The 15,573-nt window shown below is 34.5% G+C and overlaps 1 protein-coding gene across 1 annotated transcript in view; it reads right to left on the bottom strand.

Moving 5' to 3' along the window:
* LOC136025261 (uncharacterized) overlaps positions 1 to 15,573 on the bottom strand; it is a 44,161-nt gene that overhangs the window by 11,876 nt on the left and 16,712 nt on the right. The window contains exons 3-4 of the mRNA XM_065701116.1: positions 13,196 to 13,291; positions 1,952 to 2,140 (exon numbers count right to left, since the gene is read on the bottom strand). Of these exons, the coding sequence (XP_065557188.1) occupies positions 1,952 to 2,140; positions 13,196 to 13,291 (285 nt within the window). The remainder of the gene's footprint in view (positions 1 to 1,951; positions 2,141 to 13,195; positions 13,292 to 15,573) is intronic.

The raw sequence follows: 15,573 nt of genomic DNA, 5'->3' as shown, positions 1-15,573 counted from the left end.
ACCTCATTTTTCTAATCTTTCAGAATTAACCCTCGCCCCCACTCCCCCAAAGAGAGCGGATTCGTCCCGGTTATGTCAGTCACGTATCTAGGACTTGTGCTTATTTTTCCCACCAAGTTTCATCCTGATCCCACCACTCTAAGCGTTTTCAAAATTTTAGGTCCCCCCTCAATTCCCCCCAATGTCACAGGATCCAGTCAGGATTAAAAATAAGAGCTCTGAGACACGATATACTTACAAACTTCAAATTTCATTAAGATCCGATCACTCCTTTGTAAGTTAAAAATACCTCATTTTTCTAATTTGTGCAGAATTAACCCTCTCCAACTCCCCCAAAGAGAACGGATCCGTTGCGGTTATTTCAATCACGTATCTAGGACTTGTGCTTATTTTTCCCACCAGGTTTCATCCCAATCCCTCCACTCTCAGCGTTTTCCAAGATTTTAGGCCCCCCTCCAATTCCCCCCAATGTCACCAGATCCAGTCGGGATTTAAAATAAGAGCTCTGAGACACGATATCCTTCTAAACATCAAATTTCATTGAGATCCGATCACTCCTTCGTAAGTTACAAATACCTCATTTTTTCTATTTTTTTAAGAATTAACCCTAGCCCCCCCCCCAACTCCCTAAAACAGAGAAGATCCGTTCCAATTATGTCAGTTATGTATCTAGGTATTGTGCTTATTTTCCCCACCAAGTTTCATCCCGATCCCTCCACTCTAAGTGTTTTCCAAGTTTTAGGTTTCCCCCTCCCAACTCCCCGCCCCCGTCACCACATCCGGTCGGGATTTAAAATAAGAGCTCTAAGACACGATATCCTTCTAAACATCAAATTTCATTGAGATCCGATCACCCGTTCGTAAGTTGAAAATACCTGATTTTTTCTAATTTTTAAGAATTACTCCCCCCCAACTACCCCAAAAAGAGCGAATCAGTTCCGATTATGTCAATCATGTATCTGGGACTTGCGCTTATTTTTCCCATCAAGTTTCATCCCGATCCCTCCACTCTAAGTGTTTTCCAAGATTTTAGGTTCCCCCCTCCGACTCCCCCCATTGTCATTAGATCCGGTCGGGATTTAAAATAAGAGTTCTGAGACGCAATATCATTCAAACATCAAATTTCATTAAGATCCAATTACCCGCTCATAAGTTAAAAATACTTCATTTTTTCAATTTTTTGCGAATTAACCAGCCCCCACTCCCCCCCAGATGGTCAAATCGGGAAAAAGACTATTTCTAATTTAATTTGGTCCGATCCCTGATACGCTTGCCAAATTTCATTGTCCTAGCTTACCTGGAAGTACCTAAAGTAGCAAAACCGGGACTTTAGGTTTCCCCCCTCCAACTCCCCCCAGTGTCGTCAGATCCAGCCGGGATTTAAAATCAGAGCTCTAAAACACAATATCATTTCAAACATCAAATTTCATTAAGATCCAATTACCCGCTCATAAGTTAAAAATACTTCATTTTTTCTATTTTTTGCGAATTAACCGGCCCCCCAACCCCCCCCCCCCCCCCCAGATGGTCAAATCGGGAAAAAGACTATTTCTAATTTAATCTGGTCCGGTCCCTGATACGCTTGCCAAATTTCATCGTCCTAGCTTACCTGGAAGTGCCTAAAGTAGCAAAACCGGGACCGACAGACAGACAGACAGACCGACAGAATTGGCGATTGCTATATGTCACTCGGTTAATACCAAGTGCCATAAAAAAAAGTAGAAATGTCTGTTTTCGCCTAATCACGTATCGGTGAAAAGCAAGGTAGAGTATGCACGAGAGACGATAATATAAAGTATGCAAAAAATAATACAAAAAACTAAAAAAAATAAAAATTATATAATAGAAAATAAAATCAAAAACATAATAATACTATGTTACAAAATATAATAGTAGGCTAATAATAAAATATATACTACTAAAAGTACAATATATCAATTATAAAACTTACCATTTTTTCTTGGATCCCAATATGTTCCAGGTCCACAATCTCGGACCATTGGTGCTCCATGCACGCACTGAATGTATTTATCACAACGATTTGGATGAGCAAACAAAATATCTATATTGGAACCAGCTCCTACGCAAATATCAGGTCTTATATGAGGAACTCTGGAGACTGATGGAGAAACGCCCATTCCTGAAACGGTAAAATTTGAGATCGACTTCCTAAAGGTGCTAAAGACATTGAAATAATAACCTCCTCCCCCCCCTTTCTGGACCCACTTTAGGTGTAATCATAACTGAAACTTTGATTTTCCAAGGTGTTGCTTTTGATTGTTGCAAAGAAGTTTTTCGCAGCTTTAAATACAGCCACATTATAAACACACGAAAAATCATTTTTCCCACATTTTTTAAATTGAAAATCCTAAGACTTCACATGAATTCATAGCAAAATCATTAATTATTCGTACCAAAATTCGAGGACAAAATTTTGCGTTATGATGGCTCTTATGTTTTCTATTTTATTAGTTAAATACATTTTCTTTTAATGTTGTTCTGTATTTTGTAATTCAAGGTACTTAATTTGATTTTATAATGTAACCAACTTCATGGCAGCCAGGGCAAAACAAAGCTTTGTTTTATCCAAAACTTTCTTTTTGCAGTCTTTGTTATCAAAAGTACTCTAGCATTGCTTTAGCGTTGCTCTGGCAGTGCTAAATCATTGCCTGAAGTAAAGAGCTATAAGCCTTCAATTTACCTTTTTTTTCTTTCGCAAGACCACTTCCTATGAAAGGGGTGATGGTAGAAATCTTAGAAGGGACTCGGTTTGGAGGGCAAGCAGTCCCCCTGCCTTGCTCTTTTCTCTATACTGCCCTCTTTAACCTCTAAAAATATTCAAATAGAATTCTGAGATAGCCCTATTTGGGGAATAATGCGGCAAAAAAGGGAACAAAATTTGTTTTTCCAGATTGCCTCAAAACTTATATATTTAAGTCTCCATGCTTAGGGGACCCCAGTGCAAGTGAACAGATAGAAGTGAAAAGAGACTTCTTCCAAACAGAGTCCAAGAAAGCGACTGAAAAGAGCCGACAAATTTTCCCTGGCCGCTCAGTATAGGATTTTTTTTTAGCTTGGGAGGGGGATGTTTTAATTTGAAACTGAAAGTCCTACTGCCCTTTCATAAGGGATGAAAGAGATTTTAAGACACCCAGTCTCCCTTACTTGACCTTTTCTGACACTCATGCCCCAATAACCCTTCTAATATCGGATCAGACTTTTTAAATGGTCAATTTTGTTCAAAACATCGAAAGTTCCAAAAAGCATACCTAGAGGGTCAACATCATCTCCACAGCCCTAGGGCAACGGCTCTAAACTGTTGAAAATTACCCAACGTTCCCAGGTAAGCTATATTAGCAAAGGAGGCCATGTTTAGTTTCAGTTTTCTGATTAGCTAAAACCTTTTACGGGTTGTTCGCTGATTCCCAGAGATTTCCAAAAGTCTACTCTGGAGACTAGGGTGTACCTGGCTAATTTAAAAGACGCTGTCTGCACCAGAATTTCCAAAATATCTGCAACTTCTTAAGATTGGCTTCAGGAATAAAGTTGAAAATTTCACGAACTCTTGGAGGGGGAGAGGGCTTTGTTGGCCTCAAATTTCGGCTTAGGGGAAAGGGCTGTGGTAAATCGAAAGATACAGTACATATCTAGGTGGTCGATATTGCATATTTTCAATATCTTCAGAACGGTTCACGGTTTAAAATTAAAACTAAAAGGTATTGTTAGAGGATAAGAGGGGGAGGATGAGGCAAGAGGACTCCAAACTGTTTGCGCCGGGGGCGGGGAAGCAGGAAAATAATTTTTGTTTCTGAATTACCAAAGGAATTTGTATAAGTTCCTACGGATCTTATAATCTCTTCGCAGTTGAATAGCGAGGTAGATCAAAAGAGACTATGCCTTTTCAGGGTTAATTGAACAGTGTATCTACAATATCTTGGGAACGGCTCGGGATTTCAAGTATAAATTTTCAGCGAGAGATTAGGGAGGAGAGGGAGGCAAGTGAACTATAAGCTATATCATGGAGGAGAGAATATAGCTAAGTAAAAAGACTAAGTAAGCTCGAGGAAGGGAATTAAGACTTTTAGGCATTATTTTGGGAAAAGGAAATGCTTGGGATGAGGAGGATTCAGTTTTGATTTGGGGAAGGGGAGGGGACAAAATAGAATTTTCTCTAATCCGTCAAAACGTTTTTGTACTATAAGCTCTTATATAACTTAAAACAATAAGCATGGAAGGGTATATTAAATGCACAGTATATTATCTAGGTCAATCAAAAGCCACTAAGTACTGACAAGTTATCAAAATGGTATATCTGCAACACTTTGGAAATGGCTTGTCTTATAAACTCAAAATTTTCAGAAAGTGTTGACAGAGGGGTACAACTGAATTTTGGACTATGGCTTGGAAGAAGAAGATAGTAGTAAATCAATGGAAACTATGGGCATCCAGTTTAGCTAAATACCCTATTTGCAACATCTTAGGAACAATTGCCAAACAGGAATTACACAAGAGACAATCTGGTGCATCAGAGACAATCTTTTTCATTCCTGTGCGCTTATTCAGGCTATTTACAGTGATTGCAGTATCTTGGAGGGAGCCTATTGCAGTATCAGGCTACTTCAGGCTATCAGGCTATCAGGCAGTAATCAGGCTACCCTTCGAGTAGCCTGATTGCAGCATCAAAGACAATCTTTTTCATTTCTGTGCGCTTATTCAGGCTATTTACAGTGATTGCAGTATCTTGGAGGTAGCCTATTGCAGTATCAGGCTACTTCAGGCTATCAGGCAGTAATCAGGCTACCCTTGGAGTAGCCTGATTGCAGCATCAGAGACAATCTTTTTCATTTCTGTGCGCTTATTCAGGCTATTTACAGTGATTGCAGTATCTTGGAGGTAGCCTATTGCAGTATCAGGCTACTTCAGGCTATCAGGCAGTAATCAGGCTACCCTTGGAGTAGCCTGATTGCAGCATCAGAGACAATCTTTTTCATTTCTGTGCGCTTATTCAGGCTATTTACAGTGATTGCAGTATCTTGGAGGTAGCCTATTGCAGTATCAGGCTACTTCAGGCTATCAGGCAGTAATCAGGCTACCCTTGGAGTAGCCTGATTGCAGCATCAGAGACAATCTTTTTCATTTCTGTGCGCTTATTCAGGCTATTTACAGTGATTGCAGTATCTTGGAGGTAGCCTATTGCAGTATCAGGCTACTTCATGCTATCAGGCTATCAGGCAGTAATCAGGCTACCCTTGGATTAGCCTGATTGCAGCATCAGAGACAATCTTTTTCATTTCTGTGCGCTTATTCAGGCTATTTACAGTGATTGCAGTATCTTGGAGGTTATTAGAATGTAAACTTTATTCATTTGTTGTTTTTTTTTGTGTGTGTGTTTTTCACTCTCTTTTTCGTTTTTCTAAATTTAACTTTAACTTTTTTTCCGTTGATAAAGGGTCCCAGACGCGGAGTTAAAATATTTGGATTTTTATTATTTAAAGTTTATTTTTTTGTTTTGCTCCACTATTAATTTGTTCCGCAAATTATACCCTTTACTTTAACTTCTTTTCCCGTTGATAAAGGCTACTTGACGTGGAGTCGAGATATTCAGAATTTTATTACTTAAAGCTTTTTTCCATTGTTAATTTTTTACACAATTTACACTGTTTTTTTTTTTTTTTTTATTAAATTCTGTGAGGGAGTTCTCTGTAGGGGGATTGTCTTAGAACGATTTAAGAGACCCCTAGGTCAGACAGTTCCCATCAATCCTTGCCAATTGAAACGCAAGATAAATTCGATCTCAACGTATGCAGCAACAAAATCTACTATTCATCTTTATTCCGAATATACAAATATATTAATTTTAAAGCTGCTCATTAAAATCCTTCAGATTGCAAAATTTGCAAAATTTAGGAACAGATATTAAACTTCCCAAGAAAAGGTGCGATCTTAATAGAAACTGTAGGATGAAATTCCACATGCATGACAGATATATATATATATATATATATATATATATATATATATATATATATATATATATATATATATATATATATATATATAAATATATATATATAAATATATATATATATATATATATATATATATATATATATATATATATATATATATATATATATTTATATGATATATATATACATATATCAATATATATATATATATATATATATATATATATATATATATATATATATATATATATATATATATATATATATATATATATATATATATATATATATATATATATATATATATATATATATATATATATATATATATATATATATATATATATATATATATATATATATATATATATATATATATATATATATATATATATATATATATATATATATATATATATATATATATATATATATATATATATATATATATATATATATATATATATATATATATATATATATATATATATATATATATATATATATATATATATATATATATATATATATATATATATATATTGAGACTTCTTGTCTCAATTCCTTTTTAGATTGTATATTATACAAATATGTCTATATGTATATGTATATTATATCAAATATGTCCATTTGTCTGAAACTACTCAGACATATGGGTCGTTGACTTGGAATAAAAAACATCTTCAGCTTAAGGATAATTTATGTTTTTATTTAACATCACTCTTTGCTTTCATTTCACTTGACTTTTTATTTAATTCGACCCGATAACAAACAGAAATCACTGTCAATGAATAAATGAAACCCGAAGCGAATATGAACTAAATCAAATGATCACATAAATAGATATAGTAAATAGATCCTTACAAGCAAAAATAAATTGAATAATCCGGTAAAACTTGCGACGAACAAAAATTACTACTCGCGGGAGTAGGCCAAGTGCTCCCAAGCCTTCTAAAGCCTATAATGTCTTTTACGCTCGGCTTGAAACGGAGTATATTTTAAACATTTCCTGATTTTTTTTAAATATAACTTTGAAAAATCCAAATTTGCCGAGGTTTCAAGGAACTAATATCACCATTGTATTAAACAGTATGTCTCCTTTCATTAGTACTTCCCATTCATTTTGATTTAGTTTTGTTGTTTTCTTTTTCCTTTTTCTTCTTTTTGTCTATGTTTTAATGAATAAAAATCATAATGTGCTAAAAGAACTTTATTTACAGTAAAAAAACACACGACACTCATGCCATCTCTATTGTTGGGAAGGGAGGAGGGATAGCACCGCTCTTTTACATAAGCCGTGATCAGCCTTGAGATATTATTTTTTTCGTTGTATTGCAGTGATGGTATGAGTAACAAAAACGAACGGCTCAAAATATAAATTGTTTTCAATAAAGCAAATGAAGTTGTGGTCTTTAAAAGGTTTAAGGCACGGCAGCCCTATTCATGTTTGTGCTAATTTTCGTTCGTCTTAAGTTCTACTGGACCATTCATTTCAATTTCAGTTTTATTTTTCTCTCTCTTCTAAGCTTCATTTATTCGTTTATAGCAGTATCTGTTATCCTTATGTCCGATGAGACTACTTGTCTTCATTAATTTAAAAAATCTTTCTGCAAAAAAGTTAGTTTTTTTTCGAATAACAATTCAAACCTAAAAGGAAATAAATCACTACAAATGAATAATAAGACCCAAAACGAATAGAAATTACAATGAATAACGAAGCCAAACTCATAAAAAACAGAAATTACCATCGACAGGAGTAACGCTCTCTAAGCCTTTTCCAGGCGTGAAGGTCATTTACACTTTACTGAAAGCAATGTTTGGTTTCAATTGGTGTGTTTTAATTTGTCAAAACATACACAAGAAAAGAAAGAAAAACACTATAATAACCAACATTACTGAAAAGAAAAAATTAAAAAGAACTGAATGTTTGATACAAAATACCCATGCCTTGAAATTTCAGAAATTTTCAATTCATTAATGCTGTGAAACAGAAAACATTTAATATCTACATTTTTTTTTCAATAAAGCGCAAATGATGCTCTAGCCTTTACAAGGTCTAGGGGGTGTCAACACTACTCGTTTTTGAGGTAATTTTTGTTCGCCTTAAGTTTCAATTGATCGTTAGTTTTAAATTCTATTTGTTTTGGGTCTCATTTATTCATTGACAGTAATTTTTGCTCATTTTAGGTTTGAGTTAATGTTAATCTTTATTTCTGCTTGTCTTTGGTTTTATTTAGTTCAATTCTTTGAAAATCATTGTTCCTGGACACAGTTTTTTCTGTGTCCAGGAACAGTGACCCTGTTACATGAAGAGTTTTCTGAATCTGCTATTTCAAAGTTTGAACCATTTCATGGTCTTATCTCATGTTTTCTTGTAGTTGATTGTTTTATTATGGTGTCTTCTCTTTCTTTTGTAGTTCAATACTCCGCTTTTGCCTAGTTGCTCTACGAGGGCTAAAAATAAATTACATAGCTTTGGATGAATGAATATGGGGAATGCTATTCAAACAAATTAATTATGAATCTGCTTAATTTTATGCCTTCCTGGCCCCATCGTGTTACAACCTTACAACCTTGAATATAGACAAATATGCAAATATTAATCAATCATTTGGATACAAGAACCTTATTGATTTATGAATTGTTTTAAATTCGTGATTGTTTCAATAAATGCATTTTCTGCTCAAATGTTAAAAAGAGTTTTTACTGCATTTCAACTAATAAATATGTAAAAATAAATACTATAAGACATTCTGCGTTTTACATTCTTCTTACATTTTGTAATATAATTAGAAGAGTCTCAAAATTCTTCTTTTCTTTGTTAATAATGTTTGTCATTCTTTCTCTTTGGCTGCTCAGTTTTGCACATTGGCAAGGAAACTTTTTCACGATGGAAAATTTCCGTGGGACGTGAGATTTTCCGGACGAATTTTATGCGGAAAGCTTCAACCCTCTACTATCGGGTTCCCCACATTTAAAAATAAAATGAAAGTAGGACATCAGAAATCAAAACAAAACAGATTTGTTTCCAGTAAAGGCTCTCTTGGTCCTGAATGTTTTATTCAAATGTCTTCTTGGAAAGATTTTTGATAAGATCCATATAAAAAAGGCCATTTAGTACAAAGAATGAATCCAACCATATTTCTCTTCAATTTTTTATTGTCTTTGTCTAACCAGAGATACTTGAGATTATCCTTTTGACATCCTTGATGTAGACAGTGTCTTTTGATATAGTTCAAAATACTCCTGAACATTTCCTGAAAGTTTAAGCTTAATATCCTTTGTAATTCCTGAGATATTGCAGACACGTACTTTTTACAAAATAAATGCACAGGATGTTTTTTTTTTACTAGTTCAATATTCCAGTTCAATACCCTTCAATATTCCCTAAAAGCATTCCCCGAAAATGTTATCTTATTATCCTTAGTCTTTTTGGACGCCCAGAATTAGAATATACAACCATATTAATAATACAACCTATATTTATTCAGCGGCAATTAGTCTAATTTGTAGAACTCCAGGGAATTCGAGGGTCATTTTATTCCTGGAGGCATAGTCATTCGACCTTTCAACTATTGTGAGAAAATGCTTGTCTCAGAATTTTGAATAGATGTCTTAGGATGGTTTAGGGGGATTGGTGGTTAAAAAGGATGTAAGAGGTGGCTAGTTGCCCTTCCGCGCGAAGTGGCCTGGAGAATAGAAAAAAAAATACTTCTTTGAAGCCATATCGCCTTTATATAGGCAGTAATATTGCGCTTTCTTGCGCTGTTCGCTTCGGGTGTCAGTTAGTCACAGATAATGATCTCTGTTCGTTTTAAGTTTGAACTGTTACATAACTACATTATTTTGCCTCGTATTATGTTTCAATATGGCTGTTTACTTTTCTTTGAAAATGTCATTTTTCAAAAAGGTTTTTTTTTTTTTAACTGATTTAATGAAAGGATGTCGGCAACAGCAACAACATAAAAATAAAATACTAAAATAAATTTAAATTCGATCTGAAAAAAGAATTCACGACAGAAAGCTTTTGAAAAATTACTATTGCATTCTTAAGAGCTTTTTTCAACATTTTTTGCTTTTTACAAATTTTCTGGTGGAAAAGGAAAGTAATTGGGGTTATTTTTTCTTGTTACAAATCCTAATCTCAGCCCATTCCCATAATTCTTCCACCTCTTTGCCTGAAATCACACAAATGTAATCGTGTAACTATTAAAAGATCAAAATAGAACCACAACCGGAAGAAAGATGCCACCCCTTCAACGTCCCTATTCTGTGCTCAAAAAATTCCCCCGGAAAATCCCCCCTTACAAAAAAAAATCCCGCCTCAGAAGATTCCACCCAGAAAATACCCCGCAGAATATTCTTCCCCAACACTGCCCCCTTGGAAAATTCTCACTACATGTTAAATTAAGCAGCCAAAAAGATATAAGACAAAGAAAATAAAGAATCCTGGAAAATTTTAACTATATTCCTAAAGATATGTAGACCTCATGGTATTGAATCAAACAGTTAATAGTAACCAAAGCTCAAAAAAAGGAATTTTAATAATAATTAATACTTCAAGAGAATTAGCTTGTAATGCTCATTTTAAATATCAAATGCTTCAACCATGAGAAGATATTCGTTGCATGTTCGTTTCTGAAAAGCCACCTAGTCCGCACAAGTAAAGGCACTTGCAGACGAAAAAAAAACCCTGCTGAACACGTTCTCGATTACAAGGGGTAAATTGGTGTTTAATATAATATTTTTGGTGGAAGCATCAAGTTTGAGGAAGGAGCGACTCTTCTCTCCAAATGTTTTAGGTTAGTTCTTATAAGAAAAAACTTGATTCTGAAAGAAAGTGGCGCTATCTCATATTTCAAAACAGTTTTCTTTTTCTTGTAATATACCCTGCTACGATATATCAACCCCCAAAACACGGAAAAAGAACTCAAGAAAATAAGATATGAGAATAAATACTATGAAATGTTCTACAAAATACCTTCTGCCTGTATTTTTGTATATAGTAACAATATTCCATAATTCCTTATTTTCTTTAGTTATTATTGTTTGTTATACTTTCTCTTTGGCTGCTCACTTTTGCACGTGGGGGATTTTACACGGGGGAGAGTTTCCATGGGGAAATTTTCTGGGTGAGTCTCTTGCAAGGGAATTTTCCGCGGAGTGGGAAGTTTTCCAGAGAGGAATCTTGGGTGGGCAGGGGAAATTTTGGGGGAATTTTCTTGGGGGATTTCCTAGGAGGAATACACCTAACGCTGTTATTCAAAATTTTAAAATGTCAGATGACCTTGCTCTTGGGCTGTCTGACATTTTAAAAATGATTGAGCGATTTTATAAAGACAGTGTCCCTTTTTGTAGTTTTTCTTCCCTTTCTCTTCTGAAAATATGTTTTGTTTGCGGGGAGTAGTGTGGCTGAGGATTTTTTTTGGTAAGAAAAATATCTGGTGGGGAGTAGTTAAGAGGCAGGCTCTTGGGTGGAAAGCTGTGTTTATCTTGACGTTTAGCAGCCCGAGTGTATGCTTCACTATTTAGTTATTTCAGCTATTATTTTTCACTCTTTTCTCATTACATAATTGTTCATCTATTTTTCTAAAATTGGCTTAACTATTCCACCAATATGAGAGACGTTGCACAAAAGCTGGTAATCAAAATTGGTAAAAATTATAAAACAGTAAGAACATTGATTTCAGAATTAAATAAAATGATTTTCATTGTAACCAGTCTCAACGAAAAATATAATTTCTTGCAGTTCAATGAAGAACTGAATCATCTGTATATATAAAAATAAGTTGTCTGTGTGTCTGTGTATCGAGTGACGTCATGTCATCAGGTCGTCATATCGTCATTATGACGACCTTAATGACGACCGAATTCCCGGTCACACAAATGACGACCGGGACACCGGGACATAGGGAATATAAATGACCACCGGGACACTCAAAGAGAAAGCGACCGGGACACAAGGAATGTTCGATTAGCAATTACCATCAACAAAGCACCGGGACACAAATGACGACCGGGACACAGGGAATATAAATGACGACCAGGACATAAGTAAAAAAAAAACTAAAAAAAAGTAAAAACTACAAAAAAAAAACTAAAAAGAAAAAAAAACTAAAAACTAATAAAAAAAACTAAAAAAGCTAAAAAACTAAAAAAACTAAAAAAGAAAAAAAATTAAAAAAGAAAAAAAAACTGAAAAATAAAGGAGAAAAACAAAACTAAACAAAAATAAAAATAAAAAAACTAAAAAGGTAAAAACTACAAAAAAAACTAAAAAAAAGAAAAAAAACTAAAAAAACTAAAAAAAAATTAAAAACCAAAAAAAAACTAAAAAGAAAAAAAGGGGAAAAACAAAAAAATTATTTCATCATATACCAATTCAAAAACGAATGTATATACAGACCGGGACACAAATGACGACAGGGACACAGGGAATATAAATGACGACCGGGACACAGGGACACAACTACAACGGGGACGCCGGGGGGCACAGGGGGATACATAAATGACGACGGGGACACAGGGAATGTTCGATTAGGAATCACCACCAACAAAGATCAAGGGCAATCATTAGAATCATGAGGTATAACTAAAAAAAACTAAAAAAAAGGTAAAAAACTAAAAACTAAAAAAGAGACCAATTCAAAAACGAATGTATATACAGACCGGGACACCGGGACACAAATGACGACCGGGACACCGGGACACAAGGAATATAAATGACGACCGGGACACTCAAAGAGAAATTACAGACTGGGACACCAGGACACAAATCACAACTGGGACACAGGGAATATAAATGACGACCGGGACACAGGGACACAACTACAACGGGGACGCCGGGGGGCATAGGGACACAACTACAATGGCGCGTAGCGACTTACGCGCGGGGGGGGGCTTGGGGGGGGGCGAAGCGTCCCCACCAACTAGGTGTTGGGGTGGCGCGAAGCGCCACCCCCAACAGCTAGTTACCAATAAGAATTAGAGATTATAAGGCAACAGGTTTAATCTAAATCTAAATATCTGTACAAAAGTATTTATAGTCTTTAGTAAGCTATAATAAAGAGATCATTTAAAGCTTGCTCTTTTTGTCTTGAATTAAAAATTGGAGCTGAATATTTTAAGGGTAACTTGCAATGCAGTAGCTAGAATTGTATTTTTTTTTGTGTGTGTGTGTGTTCAACTTCTCTATTTTCCTGAAAAGCTTTACAAAAAATACATACCTCCGATATTTCCACTTTGTTGTGTGAAAGACCGTACAAACCGCTCGTAATAATCCTCTTCAGATTTTGTATACTCCTCTTCAGATTCTGTACTTTCTGTAAAAAAGAATAGCCTTAGTAATTAACAAGAAAATGTGCATAGGAGGGTATTCCAGACTAATTGGTCCGGATTATCAAAATTGCATGAAAAACCTTTTGATCAGATCTTTACATGACACCAAACTGTTTTGTTTATTCATATCCATGTGTCTTTTCTTAAAGGAGATTAATTATCAGAATGTTCTATATTTTGTTACTGTACTTCGTAAAAAAGCCTTATTTTTGTGTAAGTTTCGTAACTCAATTTTTGGTAGCAGTAAAAAAATTCCATTGGCTCAATAAATCAAGCATAAACCGGCCAGTAATTTTCAAGGTAAAACATAAAAATTCCTTGGCTTTTTATACCAGCTATAATAAACCGTGAAGTTGTAAATATATTGACATCTCATTGTTTCAGAAAATAGCAATTATTGAAACATTTGACCAATAATAAATAGTTGAAGACCCAATTCAGTCAAGTTTTGTATAAGACTGAATTGAATGTTGTAAAATATTGCGACATTACAAGTTTTTAGAGCAACACCAGAAAAAACTACTTATTTAACAAAAGGTTGGAGATTGGCTAAGATTTCAAGAAGGAACGAAACAAAACGAGTCTAATAAATCACAATTACACTCTAAAAAAATAAAACACAGAGACCGATTGGATATTGAGGTTGTCTTGTCTTGAGATCAAGCTAGGAAAAGGTGGTAAGTCACCTTTTTTTTTAGCAAAGTTGGCAGCAACCCCCGGTCTGTATCACCTTCTTCGAATATAACATTACAATAATATTATAAAGCCTTTTTGTTACTTTGTTTAAACCGAGAGAATCCTAATTTTGTTGAATTAAGTTATCAGGTAAAACCCTTGAATTCCCTTTTTGGGTTTTGCCTTAACTTTAGTTAGAGCCGTAACCTTTTCCTTAAATTTAGACATTGTACTAAAGCATATTCAGACCACAGCAGAAGTCCGTGGTTACCTTTTAAATACCCTAATATCCTTCCTAGATATTTCTTTTATTCGGTTACAAGTTTTGTGATCTGTTCCTTACCCTTCTTTTAGTTAAGGCCGGGTCGGTTTAAAACCAACATCATTGAAAGACAATCCCATGTAAAATTTAATTAATCTTAAGACTCGTCCCTTTCTTAAGAACTCGAGAAGTGAGTTTTTTCCTAGACACAATAAGATTATTGATATGTGCTTAGAACAACCAGGGGCTCAAGGTAGAATAACTCACAACAAGGGATTCAAACCTTTAATGGCGTTGTACCCCCTTTTTCCAGTTTAAGTGTTTTTTTGGAACTTAAGTACGATATTTTTACGCATAGAGGTTGGAATTTCCTAGACTCCAGTTTTACTTAACTCTGATATTCATTATCTAAGGTCTATACGATAGAATTAGAATCCAGAGATAAGTTTATCTTCTCTACCCTCTAGTTTGATCTTTTACTGCGCCAATCCTGGTTCGGCCATCTATTCAGTCAAGTAGCCGAAAAGTCTATGCTAAGAAGCTAGGGGAAGAGGAGTGTTATTAGTCAAGCTAAGAATTTAAAGTTCTTTCCAGTCTAGGGAAATTCAGTCAACGGTCTTCCCTGTTGAGATGAATGTTTAACAAAGGTCCAAGGAATATGTATTCTTGTTAAGAGGAATAATTAGTAAATAGCTTGTTTTGAATTGAACTAATAAGTTGTGTCTAATCAATCAAAGTTATTCAACGCTCTTAGATTTACCTTAGATCTATTTAATTTACACTTGCATTCTATTTGAATTACGTGGACTGATTAAATAAAACTGTAAAAGTAACACAATTAACAGAATTTACCTTATTTGATAACTGAGACTAAGAATTATAATAGTACAGACCCAAACTTTAATTAGTTATCCAGGAATGCTCTATTAGAGACAATTAGTAGCCCTAAGCTCACAATAAATCTTTTTTATCGATGACGACGTTTGGATAGTAGAAACAGCCTGCCTTGAACTGCAGACACACGCCATAGTAGACTAATCAAGTCTTGAGAGAATCATTGGGGAAGGTTTAATATAAATACGCGAAATTCAACGTTTTTTCCTCTTTTTTCATTTAACAATAAAATCAAGTTGTCGCCGAGTTTTGAGTACGAAAGAACTAAATCGCCTCGGTCAATTAGGTTACCAAATAAATTGGTTGTTCCCTTAACACTTTTGGGTAAATAATTTTATAGATTCAAATCAATGCGTTAAGGAAGATAATTAAGTACTGCAAGCTACCCAAAGTCTGCTTAAGGCAACAAAGAGACTTAGTTTTTGGCCCTCGAAT

Source organism: Artemia franciscana, chromosome 3, assembly GCF_032884065.1.
Source record: "Artemia franciscana chromosome 3, ASM3288406v1, whole genome shotgun sequence".
NCBI classification, from domain to species: domain Eukaryota; kingdom Metazoa; phylum Arthropoda; class Branchiopoda; order Anostraca; family Artemiidae; genus Artemia; species Artemia franciscana.
The sequence above is the reverse complement of the archived record's forward strand: the minus strand, read 5'-3'. Positions and strand labels throughout refer to the sequence as shown.